The sequence below is a fragment of the Camelus dromedarius genome, chromosome 5, assembly GCF_036321535.1.
Source record: "Camelus dromedarius isolate mCamDro1 chromosome 5, mCamDro1.pat, whole genome shotgun sequence".
NCBI classification, from domain to species: domain Eukaryota; kingdom Metazoa; phylum Chordata; class Mammalia; order Artiodactyla; family Camelidae; genus Camelus; species Camelus dromedarius.
Window position 1 is genome coordinate 42,511,311 of NC_087440.1, and position 27,143 is coordinate 42,538,453.

Sequence of the window (27,143 nt, forward strand, 5' to 3'; positions counted from 1 at the left end):
AGGTGCAATGACTTCTTTCACGTTCCTTCTGTCCAGCCAGAATTTCTGTTTCTTTGGTGCACATTTGGAATGTGAAAAGACAATAACATGTGAATGATTTTACTATTCTGTTTTTGGCTTAGGGCCAGGTAAGAATATAGCAGTGCCTTGAAGTAGCTTCTTCACCCTTCTCCTCCCGATCTTAGAAATACTTTATTGATCTTGATATATGTACTCTCTTGGCTCATTGTTCTAGCTGATAAAATACCCTGTTTTGTTTTTCCTGGTTGTATCTTCAGGATTCAGTTGCAGAAAACAGAAATATTTTTAGCTATTTTAAGCAAAAAGGGATTTAGTGATGAGAATATGATGCTTTTAAAACCAATGGAAAGATTGGAAAAATGGGCTGTAGGCAGGGAGGGCTTTCCAGAGATGGCTCACATAGCATGCTACTGCTTCTGGCATAGTCAGGAAGGTGGGACATCTGGAAGCCGACACTGGCAACATACCACCTTGATTGAGATTCAGGGATCATGTGGTCTCTACTGTCACAACTTTTGACTCTGGAGCCATACTATAAGTGTTTGAAATGCTCATTGGCAAAAAACCAAAACAAAAATGAAACATGCTTCCCACAAAAGAAGTATCTGGAACCCTGCTGCAGAAGAACTCAGTGTTGCCATGTCTGCTTGCCAACAGAAACATAGAACCTTCTTCCTTCCACAGTGTACGTGAGTGCATCTGGTTAGTGGATCCTAACTCGCATCTAGGACACCGGCTGCAGCAGAGTCTTCACCTCTCCATCCTCAGCAGTTCAAGAAAGCATTATTGGAGGGAGGATGGGTTGGACGTGGAATGGCAGTCTACTGTATTCCCTGTGCTGGGAGTTGAGATTTATCTTCTCTTTGAATTCAGAGATTTGACTAGGTGAGACAGGAAGCTTTTCCCCATGACTCTACTTTAGCAAAGCCCTGCCTTCTCCAGCCTGGATTCGGGTGGACCTGCTTTTGAAGAGCTGGTATAATGGAATCTGAGGATTCCAGCATGTTGTTAAGTCAAGTCAGTTTGGTATGTGTGTGCTTTGTCTTAACATTTGGTGGCTCATAAAGTGGTTATCTATTCATAAAATGGTATACCAAAAAGTTAGAGGGAACGTTGGGTCTAAAAACTCCCATGTGAAATTGAGATATGGATATAGTCTATGTAGGTCCACTTTATACTTGTTTTATATTTCTTTCACAGTAAGATCTGTAATACAAAAATGAATGTGTTTTCAAGCAGTCTGTAAGTCAGTCACTAATGACACATTTTGCCTTCAAATTTTGTTTTACGTCATCTCTTTGGTTTCATTAAGGCTTTTATTGATGAGTTTTAAACCTCCTATGTATATTCTTATGTATACGTGGTTTATAACCTACAAGTAAAGACTGGATGCCGTAACAGTTTTCTGTTCATCCTGGCAAGATAAGAATCAAGAAGAGAAAACCTTAATGTGAAAAGGCAGCTCTGCTTTTTGCCCCAGTCTGAGAAATGAGACCATTTCCTTTGAGCTTGGAGTGGGGAGCAGGTTAGGGATCAGAAGATAGAAAATTTTTTGCCTCTTTTATAATCAGACTTTCATAGGGTGAACTTGTTATTCCAATATCATAAAACAAAACCATCATAAAGCTTACTCCTAAAATGCATTCAGAAGCAAACAAATTATTTTTGAATTATTTTCCATTTTAGATTATGGACAGTATCTGTTTAGTACAGATATCAAATGTCAATGTATTTATTTTGGCAGAGAGATAAAATGAGAACAAACGTCTTTTGCTTTATCAGTGACTTAAAAAACAATGTTTTTGTCTTGTCACACAATTTTCTTGTTTTGTAGAATACTGCAAGGAATTCCAGTTATGCGTGACAATGAAGAACGTGGTGCCGTCCTTCCAGCAACACCAGGGATACCTCCTGAATTGCCAGCAGGAACTAGACAGAACACTCACAAACCACACCTAGAACTCGCGGGAGAGGAAGTGAGTACTTCCTTTAATATTCATTGTCTCTACCTCACAGGTTCTCAGACTTTTTGGTTTCAGGACCCTTTTTACACTCTTAAAAATTTATGAGGACTTAAATAATTATTTATGTGGGTTTTATCTATTAACATTTACAATGTTGGAAATTAAAACTGAGAGAATACCAAAATGTTTATTTTTTTGATTAAAAATAACTAATAAAATCATATATGTTACATATATAATGTATTTTTTATGAAAAGTAATTATTTTTTAAAGCAAAAAAATTAGTGTAAAAACTAGATTGTGTGTGTGTGTGCAAATCTCTTTAACGTCTGGCTTAATAGATGGCAGCTGGATTCTTGTGTCTGCTTCTGCATGCAATTTTGTGGTAGGCTGTTTTAGCTGAAATATATGAGGAAAATTCTGGCCTCACACAGATATGTAGTTGGAAAAGGAAAGATTATTTTAATAGCCTTTTAACATAATTATAGATATTCTCCTTTAATAATATGCCAAAGCTTTGTAAGTGATAGTTTCTTAAAAGTTGTGAGACTTCCCCTTCTGGGGAAGATGGAATAGAAGTGCTTTTTCCTGTTCTCCCTGCTAACTACAAGTGAAAACCTAGGTGTTACAGACAGGACAGATCTGAAAGGTGGAAAGACTGAGGCACTAGCTAGGAACTTTGGGACCCAGGAAATGACATGGTGGTTAGTTAGTTCCTTGGGTTTTCTTTTTAGTTTCACATATCCTAGACCTAGAGCTGAAAAAAGCTGGTAACCTAGAAACAAAACCAGGTAAAGACAAAAAAAAAATGTTGCAGCAAAAACCTGTTCTCTTTAGACAAAAAACCAGGAAAGGGGCAGTCTAGCAAGACAAAATTTTTTGACAAGAACTGCTCTACCCCAGCTAAACGCCACAGAAAAAATGGTGGCCTTGGTCCTTCCCTCACTTCTACTAGCAAAGGTCTGGTAGGAAATCTAGACTTTTACTCTTGCCACAGTATAAGATGGCACCTGCCAGGGTGGTGTCAAAGAAGGCTGTGTGGGGCTGGGACTTTCATCTTAACAGAGTGGGAATGAGGTTTCCCCTTTATTGTGTCAGTTGAGACCACATGGGGATCCTGGACTTCCTTCCCCACCTAGTAATAATGAGCCACTCCTCTCCCTGCCCACTGTGGTGATATCAGAGGAGGCCTAGCAGAGTGTCAACTTAAACAGAAGGTTTAAATAAGATCCAGAGTCTCATAGCATAATACCCCAAATATCCAGATTCAATTGAAAATCACTAATCATACAAAGAGCTAGGAAAACTTCAAACTGAATATAAAAAGATAATCAATAGATGACAGAGACGACAATGATTTTAAAGCCACCATCATAAACATGCTTCAGTGATAACTATGAACACACTTGAAACAAAGAGTAAAGGGAGGTAAGGTTTCTACACACCACTTGAACTGGTAAAATGGAGACATCAGTAGACTTTGATAAGTTATGTTTATATAATGTAATACCTAGAGCAAAACCAAAAAACTGTACAGAGATATTCAGAAACACCATAGATAAATAAAAGTAGAATTCTAAAATAAGTCCGTGTAACAAGAAAGCAGGGAAAAGGAAACAGTAACAAAAGAAACCAGAGAACAAACAGAAAACAAAAAATAAAATGGCAGACTAAATCCCTAACATAAATGTAGATGGTCTCAATATGCCAATAAAGTGTCAGAGCTTGCAGAGTGGATTAAAAGACATAACCCACCTGTTTAATGTCTACAAGAAACTGACCTCAAATATAATGATATGGGGAGGTTGAAAGTTAAAGGGTAAAAAAAGGTAAACCATGGAAACATTAATCAAGAAAAGCAGGAGTGACTGTATTAATAAAGCAGTCATTAATTATTAATGACTGTATTAATATCAGATAAAGTAGACTTTCCAGCAAAGAAAGTTATCAGAGACAGAGAAGGGCATTATATTACAATGAAAATGTCAATCCAAGAGGGAGAGTATAGCTCAGTGGTAGAGTGTGTGCTTAGCATACACGAGATCTTGGGTTCAATCCCCAGTACCTCCATGAAAAATAGATAGATAGATAGATAGATAGATAGATAGATAGATAGATAAACAAGCCTAATTTCCTCCCCCCAATAAAATAAAATAAATAAAACGAAAAAATTATTTTTAAAATGTCAATCCACCAGGAAATCTTAAAAAAAGCATGTGCACAAAACAACAGAGCTGTAATATATGTGAAGCAAAAACTGATAGAACTGAAAGGAGAGACAATTCCACAGTTATAGTTGGAGATTTCAGCACCCCTCTCTGAACAGTTGGCAGAAGATCAGCAAGGATATAGAGAAGTCATTAATTCCATCCAACAACAAGGTCTAATCAAAATGTATAGAACACTACACCCAACAAACAATACACATTCTTTTCAAGTTCCACAGAACATATACCAAGATAGAACAAATCCATAATGAAATCAAACAAGAAATCAGTAACAAAGATAACAGAAAAATCTCCAAACTGTTGGAATCTAAACAATACAGGTATAAGTAATCCATGGATTACAGAGGAATTCTCAAGGGGCTTAAAAATACGTTGAAAATCAACTGAACTGAATTAAAATGAAGATACAACATATCAAAATTTGTGGAACAGAGATAATGCAGTGCTGAGAGGGAAATTTATAGCACTAAATGCTTACAATTGAAAAGAGAAATTCTCAAATCAATTTAAGCTCCTACCTCAAGAACCTAGAAAAAGAAAAGCAAAATAAACCCAAAGCAAGCGTAGAGAAGGAATAATGAAGAGCATAAATCAATGAAATTGGAAGCAGAAAAGCCATAGAGAAAATCAGTGAAACAAAGAGGTAGTTTTTAGAAAATATCAATAAAATTGATCTCTAGCAAAACTGACAAGGAAAGAAAAGACACAAATTGACAGTATTAGAAGTGAAACAGGAGATATCACTACAGAACTTGCAGACATCCAAAGAATAATTAAGGGAATACTGTTAACAACTCTATACACATGTATTTAAAAACAGACAAAATGGAGCAGTTCCTCAAAAAACACAAACTGTCACAACTCACTCTATGAAATAGATTATTTGAAAAGCACTATAATGTTAAGGAAATTAAGTATATAATTTAAAAAACTCCCTTCTCTGACCTCTGGAAAATAGTTTGGCAATTAAAAATTAATAAATAAATAAACATGCAACTACGATTAAGCACATTACAGAATGAATACATACAACTATAACCAGTCTTCAGAGAATTATGCTGGAAAAAACCAATTCCAAAACATTATGTACTGGATGAGTTTATTTTATAATGTTTATTAATGAAATGACAAAATTACAGAAATGGAGAATGGATTAGTGGTTTCCAGGGTTTCAGGATGGGGTGGTGGTGGGAATGAATGGAATGTGTCTGTTAAGGACAACATGAGGGATCCTTGTGGTAGCAGAAATGTTCAATATCTTAAGTGAACCAGTGTCAGTATTTTGTATGTGATATTGTATTACAATTTTGCAAGATACTGCCTTTGAGGTAAATTGGGTAAAGGATAGATGGAGGTCTCCCTGTATTCTTTCTTTTTTTTTTTTTAATAAAGTATTTAAGATTTTTTCCCTGTATTATTTCTTAAAACTTCATGTGAATCCATAATTATCTCAATAAAAAATTTAATAAAAATTACAGTTATTGGACCAGTACCAAATAAACGAAAAAGAAAAATTAAACTTAGTTAAAAAGAAAATGTATTAAATGATAATTTGTACAGCTAAGAAAGCTTGTTGCAGTGGAAATCTGAAACCATATCAATGACTTTTTCATACTTTATTACATGAAAATCAATTGCCTTATTTTGTACTTTGACCCATGCATGATTTTGTAACATTATTTACTGGTCATTTAGAAAATACTGTCCAAGTTATGTAGCTCTTCAAATGTTGACATGTTTCACCATATATACAATATCAAAATTTCTCAATTTTAGTATTATCAGAAAAGTCTTTTAGCACTGGGAACCTGGCAAGCTTATGGTGAAATACACATATTTTCCAAAATTCTAATTTTTGCTGAAAGCTTGAATTTTTTCATTGGCACAAATACTTTCAATTACTTTATTTTAAATGACAGATTTGCTTCATTCATTTTCAAGAAAATGCTTGCCACATACTGAAGTCTGAATAACCACGGTTTAATGTTTGTCCTCCCCAGTAAAAACGGTGGCTAGTTCAGTTCACAATTCAAACAATAGCACACATGTTTTTCCTCAAAAGCAGCATCCTACTTCACCATGGCCACAGAAGTACTTTATGTGTACTGCTCATTTAGTTACATTGTATGTTAAAAAGATATGTACTTAAAAGTTAGATTTAATAAAATTAACATTTTTCCTGCTTCCTAGGGGAGGGTCACTTTTAAGGTTCTGCTTCTTTAATTTATGCCAAGGTGCCATCAATTTTACTTTTTTTTTTTTAACACCAACAGTGCAGATTTCAACATTGTGAAAAAGGCAAATACAAAAGGCAAATGACTTCTTTGTAGTTTTAGTGTGAAAAGGTCTTGAGGCTCTCCAGAGTCCCAAGCCACTTTTTGGAATCTGTTGTTCGTCTTTATATTTCATTTATATGAAGCTTAACTTACTCCTGAATTAATTTGCATGTCTCTCTCCCTTTGTGAACAGAATGTTCTGACCTTCGGTCTCACTATGAACATGAGTTATGTACTGGGTTGGAATATGCACAGTAACCTTAGGGGTTGTGCAGGTGCTATTATACTAAATTAACCTAGCTTGCTTTCTAGTTAGTAATTCAGTTTGCTGTGCAATCTCTACCCCTCTGTCAAGTTCCAGCAGCCACCAGCCCAGCTGTTTGTAGCCATTTTCCTACTCTCCTCTTAGAAAGTTCTGAGCATTTCCAGGGAAACCAGTTTACCATGATGAGTGTTTCTTTGCTAGTTTAATTGGACAAATTCTCTCCTGAAGGTGCATCTGTGCTTTTCCTTGAGAGCAAAGTCATGTTGTTTAGTGATAGATTTACCTCTCTTGCCACTTAGAGGCCTGTATTTTGCCTTCTTCTAGAGGAATAATTTTATTCTGGATGCTTAAACTGCTGGAAGCTTATCTACAACAAGGGATATGTGACATGTCATTTGAATACCTGAAATCTCAATTTCTAGATCATCTTTAGCAGAAGAGTTGTCAGCTGAGTTTGGAAGAGTTTATTAATCTTTTAGTGAGGTATTCCTGGCTCTAGATCTATACAGCATAAAGTGACGCAGTTTGCCCACCAAAGCAGAGGATGAGTAAAATAGAAACAATTTGAATTTCTACAGTGAACAAATTAAACTGGCAACAGCAAAATCTGCCTTTTGCTAGATACAATACTCTGTTGGTAGAGAGGAAATGTGATCATGGAATAGTTAACTAGAAGTAAAAATGCTGGAGACTCATTGTCGGCTTATAATTGTGAATCTTTATTTATTGCATTTGGGTCTTTGTATATTACCATATAGAAAGTCTGTGTAACACCCGCACTCCAGGATATGTCACTGTTAAGGTTTCATACTTAATGCTAGAATCATGCTTGCAAGTTGATGCTTAATTGTTTGAGGTCATTTTTTCTGGTGAAAGACAAATCTTGTTGGGGAAAATGCTTGGTCCAATTAAATATTATTCAAAGTCAATGGAAATATTAACGAAAACGTAGTTACCAATAATATCATGGATTCAAACAGTTATTATTTTGAAAAATCTTGCCACATGTTTTTTAAATCTTGTCATGAACGCCTGATTAATTTCACTTTCAAGTATTTTTTAAAATTATATTTTCTTTTATCATTTGCTTTATTATTTTATTGATAGTAAACTTTATTTTTTAGAATAATTTTAAACTGAGAGAAAAGTTACAAAGACAGTATGGTGGTTTCTCACATCACACACCGTTTCTCCTATTATTAATATGATAATAGTGGGTTAATAGTGGCTCCCAAAAGATATGTCCAAGTCGTAACCCACAGTACTTGCGAATGTGACCTTTTTTGGCAATAGGATCTTTGCAGATGTAATGAAAGTAAGAATCTTGGAATGAGGTCATCTTGGATTTAGGGTAGGCACACAGACACACAAGGAAGAACTCTGTGTGATAATGGAGGCAGACTGGAACAGTGCAGCTGCAGGCCAAGGAATGCCGCGGATTGCTGGTAACTGCTGGAAGCAGGAAGAGGTGAGGAAGGATTCTCTGTAGCCTTCAGAAGGAGCATGGCCCTCCCTACACCTTGATCTTGGACTTCTTGTTTCCAGATCTGTGAGAGAACAAATTCCTCTTGTTTTAAGCCACAGTCAATTTGCTGCAGTCGCCCAGAGAAACTACTAATACATCTTAGAGCAGGATGGTACATTTTTTAAACCAATGAACCAGTATTTATATGTTATTATTAACTAACATTCAGATTTCCTTAGATTTAACATAATGTCCATTTGCTGTTCCAGGATCCCACCCAGGGCACCATGTTACATCCAGTCATCACTTCTCCTTAGGCTTCTCTTGGCTGTGACAGTTTCTGAGACTTTCCTTGTTGTGACCTTGATGGTTTAGGGGAGTACTGGTGAGGCATTTTGTAGACTGTCCCCCAGCTGGGATTGCCTGCTGTTTTTCTGATTTGGTAGTTAATGTGATTTCAGGAGGCTTCCCTGAGGAAAGGTCCCATTTTCATCAAATCACGTCTAGGGTACATACTGTGAACGTGACTTATCGTTGTTGATGTTAACCTTAACCGCCTGGCTGAGGTGGTGTCTGCCAGCTTTCTTCAGTGTCGTGTCCCTGCTTGCCCCTTTCTATTCTGTAGTCTCTTCAAAGAAGTTACTATGTGAAGCCCACACTTAAGGAATGGGGAGCTATGCTCCACCTCCTTCAGGGCAGAGTATCTGCAAAAGTTAATTCAAACTCATCTGGACAGGACATTTGTCTGTTCTTCCCATTTATTTATTTATTGAATCATTTATTTACATCAGTATGACTCATGGAAGTTTATGTTGTACTTTGAGTTATACTCCAATACTACTTTATTTTTTTTTTATTATTATTATTATTATTATTTTGCTAAAATTGTTTGAGCTTTGGTCATTGAGAGCTCCTAGGTCCCTTTGACATGTCCCATCATTGTGGGACTTTTTTTTAAACTACTTAATTACCGGCAGTACAGATGCTCCAAGCTCATCTTGCATATTTCCTGCCCCAGTCCATAGAATCAGCCATTTCTCCAGGAAGCCCCAGTTCCCTTTGTTAGAGAATTTAATTAGAAACTAGACTCTGGGCATTATATGTGCTTGTTGCTACTGGAGCCTTGTTGCTTCTAGGGCTTCTCAGCTCATGCAAATATATGTCTGTAAATACGCATATTATAATCCATATACTATATAATAAACACACATAACATAGTATTTCTATATGTAACCATCTTTATCTAAATTAAGCTAAACATGAGTTCATACTGATGTCTGCAACTCTGATTCACGACCACATGGATAATTCTAACCTCCTCCATTGCTTTTCTTTAAATTCCCACTCCAGTAGTGAGTGACACAACTGGCTCCCACCATCCTCCATCCAATTACTTAATTGTTCAATTCCAGTATAGAAGTGTACATGTGTAGAAGTATCAGAATCATTAACCCATATTCCTGTGGGATGCAACCTTATCAACTGAAGTTCGGTGCTACGTACAGTTTCTTTTGCCTTTGGTCTTATATACTCCACTCATTTCCAGAGTTACTAAGGTCAGCAATTTTTGTCTCACCCCCTTCAGTGAAGTTGTTGCATATATTAATAGTATAGTTAGATTGTTTTGTTACATTCTATATTCCATCCTGGGATTCCTCTTGACTGCCTAAGTGACTTTTAAAAAAATTTGCATGCTTTAAGGCTCACTTTTTGTGCTGTAAAGTTCAATAGATTTGGGCAAATGAGTAATGTCATATAGCCACAATTCTGGTGTCATACTGAATGGCTTCACCTTTCTAAAAATTCCTCTATGCCTGATTAATTTTTATTTGGAAGAACTTTATAAAGAAACAAATAAATACAGAAACCAAACTAACAAACACGTGGGTACATGCTATCAAGAATTTGTAATGAACATTTTGTCATACTTGTTTCAGATTTTTCAAAATAAAAGACATTTTAAAAGCAATTAAGTCCTCTTGTACTGCTTACTAATTCTGTTTCTCTTCCTTTTTAGCCAAGGGTTAGATACTGTTACAACTATGGTTTTTCCAGTCCATGATTTTATACTTTATGAGATGTGTTTGTGACCTTAAGCAATAAATGCTTAGTGCTGTGTTCTAGATACATTTATGTAAATGGCATGATTTTGTACATATCTAAAACTTGCTTATTTTACTGACATACTATGCTCCTAAGAGACATTTATGGTTTATAATTTTTGTGCTTGAATAACTTTATAATGTTTAGTGATATGAATATACCACATTTTGTTCATGTTTCTATATCAATTGACATTTCAATTGGGCTTTGTTATTTTGCTATTTCATATGCTGTATGAATATCCTTGTATTTATTTCTTCATGCATGTGTGGAAGAATTTCCTTAGATTATATAGCTGGAAGTGAAATAATTGGGTCATGTGGCATGTATATTTACTATTTTATTAGAAATGCCCAGTTTGCCTCTTGTGTGGCTCTGCTAACTTCCCACATCTTTGGTATCACTTGGAATCGCTGACTTTTATATTTTTGCTAATCCGATAGGTATGATAAGTTGTTTTTCCCAGGCTTACAGAGACTGTGGAACCAATCTCCTAATTTTCTTGGCAGCTAGAACTAATTTTGACAGGAGATTGGGTTTTTACCCTAGGGACCATTTGTTAGTTTCTAATAGCCTTTTATATTATTTCCAAAGGTGTCTGCTTATCCAGGATTTACAAAGTTGTTTTGGAATCTAACTTCACCCAAATTCTCTGTTCCAGTATCTGCCATGAAGGAAACCGTATATCCAAAATATGAGGTAAACTGCTGAATGGCTTTTCTCTATTGTTGTTTAATAATTAAACCATATGATTGATTATGACATTAAATTTTACTGGACAGTTGTTACATAAATTGTTGGTAACTATTGCCATAGTTGAATGATTGGATGGCACTACAGAAATCATATATGTACATAGTAAATAACTATTACATGTATGTATATGTCTGTATGTGTGTGTGTATGTGTGTATATATATAATATATATATATATAATGCAAATATATATATAAATCTACTTACAAGCCCATAACTCTGTGTATACTTATACACATATACTTATATTACACATATATTTCTAAAAAATTTTGTACTTATCCATGTTACTTTAGCCAGTCAGGAAGAATATTGTTTTCTTTCTGAAAGCATAATTTATTTGACTGACAAGATATAAAACTTCTTGGATTGTTTAGATCTTTATGATATTTTCATTTGCTTTTAAAAGTACATTTTTAGTTAAGGTTTTAAAAAGTTTAAAGCTACTCATCCAGTACAATTATTAGTCTATTTTTTTGGTTCCTTTAAGTGTTTGCTTGCTATCATTTTATGTTATACTGCTTATTTTAAAAATTAGAGAAATCAAGAGAAGAAAACTAAAATCATCTATTATTTTTCTCCCCCAAGACAATTACTGCCCACTTTTTGATCTATTTTTTTTTTAATTTTTAAAAATTCTTTCTCTACCTCCTCCTTTTTTTCCTTTCCCCATTTTCTTCTTCCTACTTTTTTCCTCCTTAAATAATTCTGTGATGAAAATAATAGTACATAAAATTTTAATGGTATTTAGGATTATTTTATTTGCATAGGCTGTTAGACAGCTTACTAATAACACAAGTATCAGAAAAAGATAAAACCAAAAAGTTAAAGAAATCATGAGAAAAGCATTAAGGGTGATAGCATAATACAGTCAGAGATAAGATTAAATCAAAGAAATTCTGTCCATATGTGCCCTTGCTAGAAATGGTGTCATCAGTTTACCTCTTAGCTTCCCTGCAACCAAGGCAGGTGTGGAATCACATTCATTATTGACACTGCATGTTTAGAATGTTGATATTGAAACACCTTTACATTTCTTGGATTACTTAATCATGATCTAGTATTCTTAAATATTACATTTAATTCTGTTAGGCAATATTTTATTATTTTTTAAAATATATACTCATGCTTGGAATATGTATGTAATGTATTTTTTTGTTGGACTCTGGTATCAAGGTTATTCTTGCTTCATAAAGTTAATTGGGTAACATTTCATCTTTTTTAATATTCTGGAATTGAAATAGCATAGGAATAATCTTGAAAATGTGGAAGAATTCACTGTCTAGAAACATTTGAGCTGTCTGGGAAGGTAATTTTTTGATAATTAAAACTTCATTTTCTAATTCTTGGGTTATTCATGCTTAATATTTTTTCTCAAGTCAGTTGGTAACCTATATTTTTACAGAAAGCCATCTATTCATTTGAAATTTATAAATTTGCAGAATTTGTATATATTCTCTCTTCAGTTTTAATCCCCATTTTTAAAGTTGCATTGTTTTTTTTCCCATTTCTAATGATATTTGAGGGATGTTCTTCTAGAAATTAGTTTAGCTTTTGTTTTTTTTTTTTTTGGTCTTTTCTCATTTGTTTTCAGTTACCAATGCTTTAGTTTCTATTTGTCAAATTACTCACACTGATATAAAACCATCCCTTTAATTTTTTTTAGCAAGGTTTATGATATATGATCCACCAGCTATTAAATATCATGGCCAGTCATCCAGAAAAGCAAACGAGTTTAACTTACTATCTTCGACCAAAAAACTTTTGGATTAGTTGTAAATTCAACTTTTACCCCTCTGAATTTTTGTTACTTCTCTCTTTGAAATTTTTTTGGTCATTGGTTTCCTGCTTCCACAGAAAGTTGACGTCTTTGGGCATTTTCCTAATTTCTTGTGTTGAAAATTTAATTTATTTACCTTTCTTCTTTTTAAGTAATAGAAGTACTTTGACCTTATTTCATAGATTTTTATTTATAGTGGGTTCATTTATTTTCTAAATAATTTCTATTGTAGTTTTCATCATCTTTTGGATACACAATTTATGAGGGAAAGTGTTTTTTAAACCTTTTAACTTGTTGGAATTATTTTGTTTAAATTTTATTTTTAATCCTTATTAACATAAGAAAATATATTTTTTAGAATAACAGTGTCTTGGAATCTACTGATATTTGCTTTGTGGTGTACTAGATATCCCAACACTGTCTACCAGTTCAATGCTGTTGTACATAGTGGCTACTTTTATATTGCGGCTGCACTAAGCAGAGCACAGGCTTTGCAGTGAGTCTTGGTTTTGAATTCCCACTTACTTCCTGGATAACCTTGTATTAGTATATTAACTCCTTGAAGTCCCAGATTTTTCTACATGAAGTAGGTGTTCTGAGGATGGAGTGAGGCTATATAGTGTATTACTTGATGAATGGTAAGTGCTTAATTAATAATAGGTATAACTGTTATATTGATTTATTATTCTGTTCTTCTGTGGTGTAATTCTTTGGTTTGATCTAAAAAATACTGTTTGGGATTTTCAACACAGCTGTATCTGTCCGTTTCTCCATATGTTACTAGTAGTTTTTACTTTATGTGATTAGAAGTTGTTTATCATGAATTTGGCAGTATTTTATTTCTGTTATGAACTCTGTCTCATATCAGTTTTGAATGACCTACTTTGGCCTATTTAATGCTGGAATTCTATTCTAATATGTCCAGTCCTGTGTTCTTTTCTGTTTGTGTTTCGGAATATTTTCACTTACATCATTTCTCTGTTATTTCTCTTTGTTTTTGTTTTGTATGAGCCATGTAAGTGGCATATGGTTAATTTGGTCTTAGGAATATTAGTTCCCTTTGTGGTTTCTTTTCAAAATTTTCTTTGTAGCCTGTCTTTTGTTAAACCACCATTATTTTCTTTAGCAATATTACTGTCTGCACTGTTTTCATAGTGGCAAGGCCTATTAAAATTACTTAAGAACTTGCACAAATAGTATATGAATGCTTTCTTGTAGAAGAAATTCAAATACAAGAATGTGTATGGCATAACGTGTGCTCCCCGCCCCATGAATGCTGCTCTCCCCGGCTCTCTTCTCTCCCTGAAACTAACCACTGTTACATGCACTGTGTATATCCACTTGGACATTTTCATTTTTATTTATGTCATACAGGTATATGCAGATGAATGATTTTACATATGTGAATCATGTAATCTGTATTGTTCTTCATCTTGATTTTTTCACTTAAAACACACTTACACATGTGTCTTTGCATACATATGTGTATTTTTCTATCTGGAGTTCCTGGCCAAAGTATATGTGTAATTTAAATTGGAAGATTATTGTGTGTATTTTCACTTACTTTTCTTAACTGTAGTCTAAACTTTTCATTTACTTAAGAAAATAATCATTATTTGGCAGGGGGGAGGAATGCCATGAACTAAAAAGAGAAGATTAATAACATAAATTATATAAAAGTTTCCTTAATGTAAAAGACCGGTGAACATTAATTGTATAAATAAGTGTGGCAGCCACAAAAATGTGACACTCACATGTCCTTCAAGAGAATTTGTTGAGTGAGCATACTTGACTGTCAGCCTCCAGCTGCTGTCCATCAGATCCACCATGGCATTCACTGCAGGTCCATTCTTCCTCTGGACTGCTTCTGGACTGAATGAGCACAGGGGACTTTCTGGAGTTGACCTATTTCTGCTCATTGTGGGATGGTTTTAACGGATACTTTGGCTTAAGGACTTTCCATCTGCCCGGCTGACTCTTCCTCAGAACTGGTCCATGGTCTGAATCTCTTCCTATCCAATCCTTCCTCTCTCTTCCCCATCCACAGACCTGCATCATGGTCTGAAGGCTCCCCCTGCCAATTGCTCCCTCTCTTTTTATTTTCCACTGGTATCATCTACTTCTAACTGAACTGACACAATAGGGGAGTCTGTAATATGAGTACAGTGTTGTTCAGACTGTATGTTTATAAAGTATGGGCATGTATTTTTTTTCTGTATTTCTTTATATATAAAGAAGTGTGAATAGAGGGAATTGAGAGTAGGTAGAATTGTCTGAACAGAAGTAAGAATTGTAACAAGTATAAGAAGAGCTGGTTAGAGCTGGTGATGACAGAGCAACCCACTAGAAAGGTAGTCCAAGTAAATTTGTGCTGTTGTTGTTCACATCCAATGATCAGAAGAGAAAGGATCCAACAGGACTTTCTGGTACAAAAAGAGGGCCCAGGACACTTTCCATGCACCAGAACTGGAATCAGGCCTTTGTTCAAAGATTCTTGATTCCTTTGAATGGGGAATGGTATTCAAATACAAAGATCTGTGTCTCTCATTTTTTTAAAAGCAGATTTTACCCATTTCATGTATTCTGATGACTGACTTTTTTGTTTTATCCTGCCATTTATGTTTTTTATAGATGCTGCCTTTTGTTTGTTTTATAGTCTCCTTTTATTTCCTATCTTAAATATATATATTTTTTGTTAAAAAATTTCACTGCATATAATATATTCTGATTTTATTTTTATTTTTTCAACTATTTGGATAAATTGTGTTTTATCATCCCTATTTTGGAAGTTATATATGTTGTTTCTTATTCCTGTGATGGCTTCCCTAGAGTATACATCTTTAACTTATCAATATCTAATATTAATCAGTACCTTGTATACTTTTCCAGGGAACCACAGTGACTTTGAAGCTTTTTATTCTGTTTACTCCTTCTTGATTTAATATGCTCTTACTTTGATATATATTTAGATCCTTATCTTTTAAAATTCCAAAGACATTGTTCTTACCATTTTATGCAGTTTTCCTTATGTTTTGCCTATGTGTTTATCTCTTTTTTCCTTTATATTTTTCTAGCATCTCAGACCTTTCTGTCTGGAATCATTTTGCCCTCTGCCTAAAGTATATCTTTTAGAATTTGCTTTAAGGGAAGTGGGAGGTCTGCAATTGATAAAAGCCCTGTTTTTTCTTTGTTTCAAATGTTTTTATATTACCTCATACTTGAGGAGTATTTTTATTATCGCAGATATTTTCCTTTAGCACACTAATGATGTTCCACAATTTTCTGGTGGCCACTGTTGCTATTGAGAAATGTCTTAAGTATGAATCTTTTCATTGAAGATAATCAATTCTCTGCATCCTCCCTAACTTGTTACTTTTAAATTTTCCTCTTTTCTTCCCTATAGTTTCACTATAATGTGCTAGTTGCAGATTTCTTTTTATTTATCATGTTTTGGAATCATTGGGATTTTTGAATCTGTTGTTTGATATCTTCATCAGCTATGGAAAATTTTTAGTCACCGTTTTTTCAAATTTTGCCTCTGTCCATTCTCTTTCATTTCCTGGGACTTTTGTCACATATATTAATTACGTTTTTTTCTCTTGATACTGGATCCTGGACAATTTCTTCTGATCTATCTTACAGTTCAGGCTCATAAATTCTTTTTTCAGTTGTATCTAGTATACTGTTAAACCTGTTCTCTGTATTTTTTAATTTGTTTTTGTATTTTTCATTTTAGAATTTCTTTTTTTTCTCCAAATCTAGTATGTTCTGGTGTTTTCTTTCTTTGTGTACCTGTCTGTCTTTAAATGTTTATCACTGTATTTAAAACACTATTTTTAGGATATAGTTGAGACCTACCACGGCAGTTCCTTTTTCTGGAGAAAAATTTTTGTCAGAACCTGAGATTTTTACTACTCAGCCTAAATCTAAGGTTGAGGCTTGAGTGTCTCTGATCACTTTTGTGACAGAGCCTATGTTGAAAGTCTACACAAATGTTGATTTACTTACATTCACTCTTAATCTGAGGGTGTAGCCCTAAAGTGTCCCTGCAGCCATGGATACTTGTATATTTTGTGTATATAAAATCAGCTTCCACACTTCAGGGAGACTCTGGGCTTGTATTTCTGCCATCCTTGCCCCCTTTTTGGCAAACATCCTGTAAACAAAAGCATCTTTGAACTGGGTTTACCTTTCCAGGTTTTTGCTTTTTCTATATTCTGGCCCCAGTACCTCTTCATCATCCTGTAAGCTCTTGCTTTGAAGAATATATTTATCATGTAGCTTTCTTAGTTGTTCTTAGCTGAATTACCTAGCCTCCAAAAATTAGAAGCAGAAGTCATAATTGACCTTTAAGGTAGCAAAACTATTTCCATTTCCATCTGCCTCCCAGCTCTTACTGCATGCATAATAATTTTAACAATATCCCTGGAGTAGAGCAGGAGAATTTTTATATCATGTATATGTGAGCAATGCTATAATTGCCCTCTCAAGGCACATTAGTATGGACAACATCCTGACAGGTCCCAGCATATGAACCACATTGTCTTTTTAAAAAGCAATCATTGATTATTAGTAAGTTCTGCTGTTTAGATATCTGTAAAATACAGTATTAAAGTTTTGGTCCTTGTTATTGTTAAAAGCATTCTTTTAAATATGTAATAGCTGCTATTTGAATATTTTGTGTAAGCATATGACAGAATAGCTCCAAAGTCTCCTGTGTGTCGCATAGTTTGTCTTTGAAGAATAATGATGAAAGTTACCAAGTATCTTTCCTCTGTGTCTGGTAATTCTCTTACCTTCCATTGTGCTGTAGCTACTTTCCAAAAATGCAACAGAGAGGATGAGTAAAAATTCAGTGCTGGTGATTCCTAAATTACCTGTATCCTTCTCCATATCTGTTCCATTCTCAGTGATAATTACATGATACTTTTAAAAGCTGATTTTCTATTGAATAAATATTTAAAAAACTTGAAATGTTACTTGAGACCTAAAACTTTCAGCAAACAAAGCAGCAAAATGATTTAATTCACCATGAATCCACCAGGCTATGAAACTTAGGTCTTCTATTTGTTTCTGCATATCCAAATCACTGATTACAAGATAGAGAAGTAGCACATTTAATAATTATCGTAATTATTGCAGCAGGTTACCCTTACAGCAATAAATATACATAATATAACTTAACTGACTGATAGAGTTCAAACTATAAAGCATTTAAGGAAATTTTCATTCCAGTTAACATTTAGAATGCCTACTTGTATTTGTCAGTGAATAGTCGCATATTGACAATAAGTCCAAATGCTATGTTTTATTCATAATCCTGATGTTGGTATGCTAAATAGATTCAGTGCTAACCTATGACGTCACAGGATCATTGCTCCTAAGAACAGGGATGACAGGAATAATACAGAAGTATCTATTTGGCTAAAGTCCAACGATGAAGCCAAATTGTGGGTTTTGGCTAAATACTAAGGTTGCAACTGGACTTTGATGTATCTCTGGTGTTTTCTGGAATTCTACCTTTCCTATACATTACTCTTTTGGGAATAATGTTGTACTATGAAGCAACAGTAATCATAGGCTTTTAAAAATATTTCACTATATAATTTAAAACTTACCTTTTTTATCACAGAGTGTGCAAGCAAGCAGAATTTTAATTGAGAAATTTACATCTGAAAGCAAGGAAAGTGTTGTTACATTTAATCAGCGTAGGAGAAGTTCTAGGGTATGTATAATTTTTATTTGGAATTGTGGGTTGGTTGCTTCATCAGACTACAATTCAGATATTTCTAGTGTTTTCAGAAGTTATTTCTTGGTGCTTCCTCATTCTGGGAAATGCCTCAGAACATTCACTGGTGTCTTTGTTGAGGACATAGTTCCTCTTTTTCAAATATGTTGTCTTTATGACACTCAGAAGATGTTATTTACTAAGTAGTAGCAGGGTATCTGCTGTGAGTTTTCCTAAAATTTCTAAAATGTCTGGTTTTGCACTCATGTATCACTGCTTGCTCAAGCCTTAAATGATCAAAGGAACATGTTTATGAATCTTTTGACCAAATGGGGAAAGGGAAATTGTTTATGGCTCTGAACCAGAGTAAAGTTGAATTCTCTAAGTGGTGATTGGACTCATGCCCATAACTTTATTATCACTACGGTGTATCCAAGTAAACTAATCAAGTAACAAACACAATTAGAGAATAAAGAGATAGCAATTGAGGAGAGAAGAAGGGTATGAAATTTATATCACTGGTTTAATAAATGTCTTGAACTTCATGGGAGACAAATAGGAAATGGTTTTATTTCCCTTTCCTCAGGGCCTTCAGCCCTCTACCCACCTTGATGATATGTTGGGATGCTGAGGGCCACATAGTAGGGAGCCTTATTGACCTGGGACAAATCACATCCCTATTCTAGTCAGTTCACTAGGTTTAACATGTGCCTATGCCTCCTTCCTTATTCCTCATACAGTCAGATAATACTTTTTTTTTCTTGGAGGGGGTGATTTTCCTATGTAATATAGATGACTTTCGCTGTTTTCCTTATAGCACTTACTCACTGTCCTTATGGATGTTTGATCTTTTCATTTCTCGCCAGCTTGAGTGATATGTGGGGGTTGGTGGTCATATCATTCTTGTTTACTGTTTCATCCACAGCACCTGGAACAGTGACCATCACTTGAAAAAATAACTGAACCAACAATGACACTTTGCAGTTTGGGATGCTTGGGTATTATTGTAGCACTGCTTATACCTACCTGCCAGATACTCCCATTTTTAGCAGCTGTTTCTAATCCCTCCTCCCCACTGCCCCCGGCAATATTCTTTAAACACAGGAATAATTATGTCAGTCAGTCTCAGGAGACTAAGTCCAGTGATCAGAGTCAGAGTGCTTAACGAAGCCTCATAACCCGGCCTCAACTGTATTTTCCACCTTACCTCCCATTATGCTGCTGCTTCCGTGTGACCTCCTTGTGCCCTGCACTCTGCCTGCACCAGAGTCCTTGGGGACTAAAATCTGGCACCTTGCTACTTCTCTGTGCTTGTTTAGGCTGTCCCGTTGGCCTGGGATATTCTCAGCCCCTTCTCAGTCTATGGGAATGTCACTGCCTTTCACAGGCCAGGCCTAATGCTGCCTCTTCCAGCCGGTCTGTCCAGGGTCCTTCCCGCTCAGAACTGACCTCTCCCTCTCCCGTGCTCTCTTTACACCTGTTTACATGCCAGCTTTACAGTCATTGTGACAGCTGCTTTGAATTATAATTATTTCTTTATGTCTGTTTTCACCATCATACATGAAACATTTTTTTTTTTGGTATCTGCTACTCTATGTGGTATATTAGTACTTCCCAAATCTTTTAGTATATAGTTCTCAAGTGAGTAATAATATTTGTGTGATCTTCAGGAGTAAAAGGTTGAGGCTGCTCATGATTTAGAGGAGACTGTTCAGGGAACAGCAACCACTCCAGATCCCACTTGTGCAGTCCCAGGGCTCAGGAGGTTAGTGGCTCAGTGTATCTGCAGCCCATTAACACACACTTGTGCTACTTACTGGAAACTGGTGTTTGTAATATCAAGTTGAATTAAAAAAAAAGATAGTTTCCATTATTATAGACTTTTTAAAATTAATTGATGGATTTTAAGTTTACTCCTGTGAAGTCAACGATTTCAAAATCAGTAATAACTTGTAGTTTAATAAATATTTCTGCATTTCATAAATTTACCTAAAACAGTTATCATTAGCCAATTGTCATATGATATTTCAGTTTGCCAAATAATATCTAGAGTCAATGCATATTTATCATTTGATTATTTCACAGTTTTTTTTCCTAAGAAAATCTGCATCATTTGAAAATATCCGAAAGCATTTCAGTACACAATCTCCACAATTAAAGGTATGATAATTTTTCAGTTTCTGTTATTCAAAAAAAGTTTACATTTCTAGTAGTAATCACCACCTATATTTTTTGGTTGCTTTCTTGCAATGGTAGCATCAGTTGATTCATCCAGAGTTGATTGAAATCTTGGATTCCAGTGTGTATTTGGTAGCTGTTGGTAGGGCCAATTTTCAAAATCTCATGGAAGTGTCTCATATTCACACTTTGACTTTACTCGGTATATTATAAGTCAAGTCACTTACAGTATTGATCTACACGTGCATCGGGCTCCCAGTTTTAAAGCATTTTCATGGACACTATTCCAGGTTGATCTTGACCTCACAACATCCTGATGAGAAGGAAGATGAGACAGATATTATGCTTGTTTTATATGTGAAAAAGCAAAGGTCAGGTGATAAATGGCAGAGCCGGTACTTAAACCCACACCTTCTCTTACCAAATGCAATGTACTTTGCTTTGCAACAAGAATCCATAGGCCTTTTTGAGCACCGATCTTACTCTCAGCGGCATTAGCTCTCAGCTTCTGTTTTTCTCTCTGAAATCTGACAGTCAACTTCCTTGATTCCTCATGTTACTTGCTTCTAACTTGCTTTTAACCTGCTTAACTTTAGACTGCTTCCTATTTCATTTCTGACATTCTTCTTTCTTACTGATTTTTTGATTGTTCTGTTTTGTATCCCTGTACACTGACACTATCCTTAAGATTTTTTCTATTGATATATGACATTATATTATTTTGGGTGTACAACATAATTATTTGATATTTGTATACATTGTGAAATGATCATCACAGTAAGTCTAGTTAACGTCCATCATCCCACATGCATTTTTTTTTCTTGTGGTGAGAACTGCTAAGATCTACTTTCTTAGCAACTTTCAAATACACAATACGGTATTTTAACTATAGTCACCATGCTCTACATTAAATCATCCCCAGGACTTATTTATTTTACAACTAGAAGTTTGTACCATTTTGCCCATGCCCCACTCTCTGCCTCTGGCAACCACCAATCTGTTCTCTTTGAGTTTGTTTTAGATTCTGCATATAAGTGAGATCATACAGTATTTCTCTTTCTCTCTCTGACTTACTTCACTTAGCAGAATGCCCTCAAGGTCCATCCAGGTTGTTGCAAATGGCAGGATTTCCTTCTTTTCTATGGCTGAATGACATTTTATTGTGTGTATATCTCTGTCTATATCACATTTTCTTTATTCATTCATTGTTGGGCACTTAGGGTGTTTCCATATCTTGGCTGTTGTGAATAATGCTGCAGTGACCACAGGAGTGTAGATATCTCTTCTAGATCCTGATTTCATTTCCCTTTGGATATATACTCAGAAGTAGGATTGCTGGATCATGTAGTAGTTCTATTCTTATTCTTTTGAGGAACCTCTGTGCTATTTCCATAGTGGCTGTACCAGTCACATTCCCTTCAACAGCATACAAAGGTTCCCTTTTCTTTAGAGTCTCACCAGCACTTGATGTCTCTTATCTTTTTGATAATGGCCATTCTAACAGGTGTGAGATGATATCTCATTGTGATTTTGATTAGCGTTTCCCTGATGATTAGTGATGTTAAGCATCTTTTCATGAACCTTTGGTCCTTTGTATGTCTTCTTTGGAAAAAACCTCTGTTGGGTTCCTTTGCTCATTTTTAAATTGACTTGTTTGCTCTTCTTGCTATTGTAAAAGTTCCTTGCATATTTTAGAACTAACCCCTTATCAGATAGATGGTTTGTAAATATTTTCTCCCATTTCATAGGTTGCCTTTTTATTTTGATGACAGTTCATCTTGCTCTGCAGATAGTTTTTTAGTTTGATGTGTGGTCCCACTTGTTTATTTTTGCTTTTGTTGCTTGTGCTTCTGGTGTCATATCCAAAAAATTATCACTAATACGAACAACAAGGAGCTTTTCCCTATGATTTCTTCTAGTTTTACAGTTTTGGGTTTTATACTTAAGTCTTGAATCCATTTTGAGTTACTTTTTGTGAGTAATGTAAGGTAGAAGTCCAATTTCATTCTTTAGCATGTGAATATTCAGTTTTCCCAGGACAGTTTATTGAGTTTATTGTACTTTCACCATTGAGTATTCTTGGCTCCCTTGTCAAATATTAGTTGATCATATATGCGTGGGATAATTTCTGAACTCTTGATTCTGTTCCATTGGTCTGTGTCTGTTTTTATGACAGCACCCTAAGCTGTTTTGATTACTATAGCTTAGTAATTGAATTTGAAATCAGGAATTGTGATGCCTCCAGTTTTTTTCTTTCTCAGAATTGCTCTGGCTGTTTGGGGCTTTTTGTAGTTCCATATAAATTTTAAGATTTTTTTCTCTGTTTCTGTGAGAAATACTATTGGAATTTTGATAGGGTTTGTCTTGAATCTATAGATGGCTTTGTATAGTATGGATATTCAAAAATACTAATTCTTCTGATTCATGAACATGAGATATCTTTTATTTATTTGTGTATTCAATTGCTTTCATCAGTATGTTGTAACTTTTAGTGTACAAATCCTTCACTTCCTTGGTTAAATTTATTCCCAAGTATTTTATTATTTTTGATACTATGGTAAATGGATTACTTTGTTTCTTTTTCAGATAATTCATTATTAGTGTATAGAAATGCAACTGATTTTTGTATGTTGATTTTGTTTTCTGCAACTTACTGAATTCATTATTAGTTCTAACATTTTTTTTCATGTCGTTTAGTGTTTTCTCTATATAAGACCATATCATCTGCATACAGAGACAGTTTAACTTCTTCTTTTCAGGTTTGGATGGCTTTTTTGCTTTTTATTTTGTAATTGCTCTGGCTAGAACTTCCAGTATTGTGTTAAATAAAACTAACAAGAGTGAGCACACTTGTCCTGTTCCTGATCTTAGTGGGAAAGCAATCAACCTTTCACAAGTGAGTATGGTATTAGCTGTGAGTTTGTCATATATGGCCTTTATTATGTTGAGGTATGTTCCCTCTGTAGTCACTTTGTTGAGAATTTTTATCCTCAAAGGATGTTGAACTTTCTCAAATGCTTTTTATGTCTTTATTGAGATGATCATGATCCTTACCTTTCATTCTGTTAATGTGATATATCGCATTTCTTGATTGGTGCATGTTGAATCATCCTTGCATCCAAGGCATAAATCACACGTGATCATGTTATATGATCTGTTTAATGTGCTGTTGAATTCAGTTTACTAGTACTTTCCTGAGAATTTTTGCATCTACATTCATGGAATATCAGTCACAAAAAAATAAGAAAATCTTGCCTTTTGTAACAACATGCACGGACCATTGGGCATTATGATAAATGACAGAGAAAGGGGGACTGGATTTAAGATGGTGAAATAGAAAGATCCTGAACTTACCTTCCATCACACAAAAAATTTAAAGTTATATTATTTGGAATAATTATCCTCTGAAAAGGACCTGAGAACTAGATGAAGAGTGCTTCCACAACAAAGATAAAAGATGCATCCAGATGAGTAGGAGAGGCAGAGATTAAAGAGACAACAGAAAAGTTCAGTGAAACTTAGCTGGTTCTTTGAGAAGATAAAGTTGACTAGCCTTTAGCTAGACTATCCAAGAAAAAAAGAGAGAGGATTTAAATAAATAAAATCACAAATTGAAGAGGAGAAGTTACAACTGATATTGTAGAAATACAAAGGATCATAAGGGAATGATGATACAATGAATAATTATATTCCAACAAATTGTACAACCCAGAAGATACGGAAAAATTACTAGAAACATTCAGTCTACCAAGACTGAGTCATGAAGAAATAGAAAATCTGAATAGACTGATTTCTAGTAAGGAGATTGAATCAGAAATCAAAAATGTCCCAACCAACAAAAGTCCAGGACTAGGTAGCTTGCTTCACTGATGAATTATTCCAAACAGTCATAGAAGATTTAATACCTATCCTTTTCAAACTCTTCCAAAAAACTGAAGAAGACAGAAACCTTCCAGATACATTTTATAAGGCCAGAATTGCCCTGATACCAAAACCAGACAAGGACATCACAAAAAAAAAAAAAAAGAAAAGAAAAGAAAAAGAAAATTACAGGCAAATTTTTTTGAACATCGATGCAAAAATCCTCAACAAAATATTAGCAAACTGAATTCAACAGTACATTGAAAGGATCATACACCATGATCAAATGGATTTTATACCAGGGATGCAAGGGTGGTCCAACACCCTCCTATCAATCAGTGTGCTACACCTCATTAACAAAGGCTAAAAATCATATGATCATCTCAACAGATGCAGAGAAAGCATTTGACAAAATTCAACATACATTTATGATTAAAAACTCTCAACAAAACAGGTATAGTGGGAATGCACCTCAACATAAAAGGCCACATGTGACAAACCCAAAGCTAATATACTCAATGGTGAAAAGTTGAAAGCTTTTTGTCTAAGATCATAAACAAGACAAGGATGTCAACTCTTGTTACTTTTATTCAACGTAATATGGAAGTCCTAGCCACAGCAACTAGGTAAGAAAAATAAAAGACAACCAAATTTGAAAGGAAGCATTAAATCTGTTACAGATATATGATATTATATATAGAAAACTCTAAGGATACCACCAAAAACCTGTTAGAACTAATAAATGAAGTCACAGGGTACAAAATTAATATAGAGAGATCTGTGGTGTAAACTAATAATGAAGTATCAGAGAAATTAAGAAAAAAATCCCATTTACAATTGCATCAAAAAGAATAAAATACCTAGGAATAAATTTGCCCAAGGAAGTGAAAGACTTGTACACAGAAAACTATTAAGTTATTGGTGAAAGAAATTGATGAAGACACAAATAAATGGAAAGATACTCTGTGCTCAAGGATTAGAAGAATCAGTATTGTTCAAATGTCCATACTACCCAAAGCAATGTACAGATTGAATATAATCCTTATCAAAATTCCAAAGGCATTTTTCATAGAACTAGAGCAAATAATTCTGAAAATATTATGGAACCACAGAAGATCCTGAATAGCCAGAACAATCTTGAGAAAGAACAACAAACCTGGAGGTATCACATTCCCTGATTTCAATGCATACTACAAAACTACAGTAATCGTAACAGTATGGTATAGGCACAGACACACAGATCAGTGGAACTGGATTGAGAGCCCAGAAATAGACCCACACATACATGGGCAATTAATTTGCAACAAAGGAGCCAGGAACATACAATGGAATAAGGACCGTCTCTTTAATAAATGTTTTTGGGGAAACTGGACAGCTACATGCAAAGGAAGGAAATTAGACCACTATCTTACACTGTACACAAAAGTTAACTGAAAATGGACTAAGACTTGAATGTAAGACCTGAAACCCTAAAATTTCTAGAAGAAAACATGGATGTTAACCTTATTGACATCCGTCTTAGCAATGTTTTTGTCTCTGACTCTGAAGGCAAAGTAAACTAAAGTAAAAATAAACAAACAGGACTGTATCAAACTAGAAACCTTATGTACAGTGAAGGAAACCGTCATCAAAACGAAAAGGTAACCTATTGAATGGGAGAAAATATGAAAATCATACTTCTGATAATGGATTAATATCCAAAATATATAAAGTGCTCATATACTCAACAACATAAAAACAACATGATTAAAAAATTGGCACAGGGTCTGAATAGACACTTTTCCAAAGAAGATATACAGATGTCCAACAGGTACATGACAAGACATTAATCATTGCTAATTATTAGGGAAATGCAAATCGAAACCAGTGATCTATCATCTCACACCTGTTGGAATGACTGTTATCCAGAAGGCAAGAAATTATAAGTGTTGGAGAGGATGTGGAGAAGAGGAAACCTTCATTATTGGTGGGATTGTAAATTGGTACAGCCGCTATGGAAAGCAGTATGGAGAGTCCTCAAAAAATTAAGAATAGAACTACCATGTGACCCAGCTATTCCACTTCTGGATATTTATCCAGATAATATGAAAACACTAATTGGAAAAAGATATAAGCACCTCATGTTCATTGCAGCATTATATATATTATATGTATATATACTACTACTCAGCCACAAAAAAGAATGAAATTTTTTTTAACATTTTTTATTGATTTATAATCATTTAAAAGAATGAAATCTTGTCACTGGCAACAACGTGGATGGACTTTGAGGGTATTATTCTAAGCCAGAAGGAAAAAGATAAATATCATATGATTTCACTCATTTGTGGAATCTAAGACAAAGCAAAACAAAACAAAACCAGAATAAATTAACAAACAAAACAAAACAAAAATAAACTCATAGGTACAGAGAACAAATTGGTGGTTACCAGAAGAGAAGGGGTCTGGTGGGTGGGGAAAAGGGCTGAAGGAGTCAATTGTGTGGTGACGGATGGTAACTAGACTTTTAGGGGTGATA

The 27,143-nt window shown here is 34.6% G+C and overlaps 1 protein-coding gene across 1 annotated transcript in view; it reads left to right on the top strand.

Moving 5' to 3' along the window:
- The window catches only part of TTC6 (tetratricopeptide repeat domain 6), a 146,747-nt gene that overhangs the window by 68,487 nt on the left and 51,117 nt on the right, over positions 1-27,143 (top strand). Inside the window, exons 7-10 of the mRNA XM_064486402.1 lie at positions 1,856-1,997; positions 10,917-11,021; positions 18,491-18,583; positions 20,672-20,746. Of these exons, the coding sequence (XP_064342472.1) occupies positions 1,856-1,997; positions 10,917-11,021; positions 18,491-18,583; positions 20,672-20,746 (415 nt within the window). The remainder of the gene's footprint in view (positions 1-1,855; positions 1,998-10,916; positions 11,022-18,490; positions 18,584-20,671; positions 20,747-27,143) is intronic.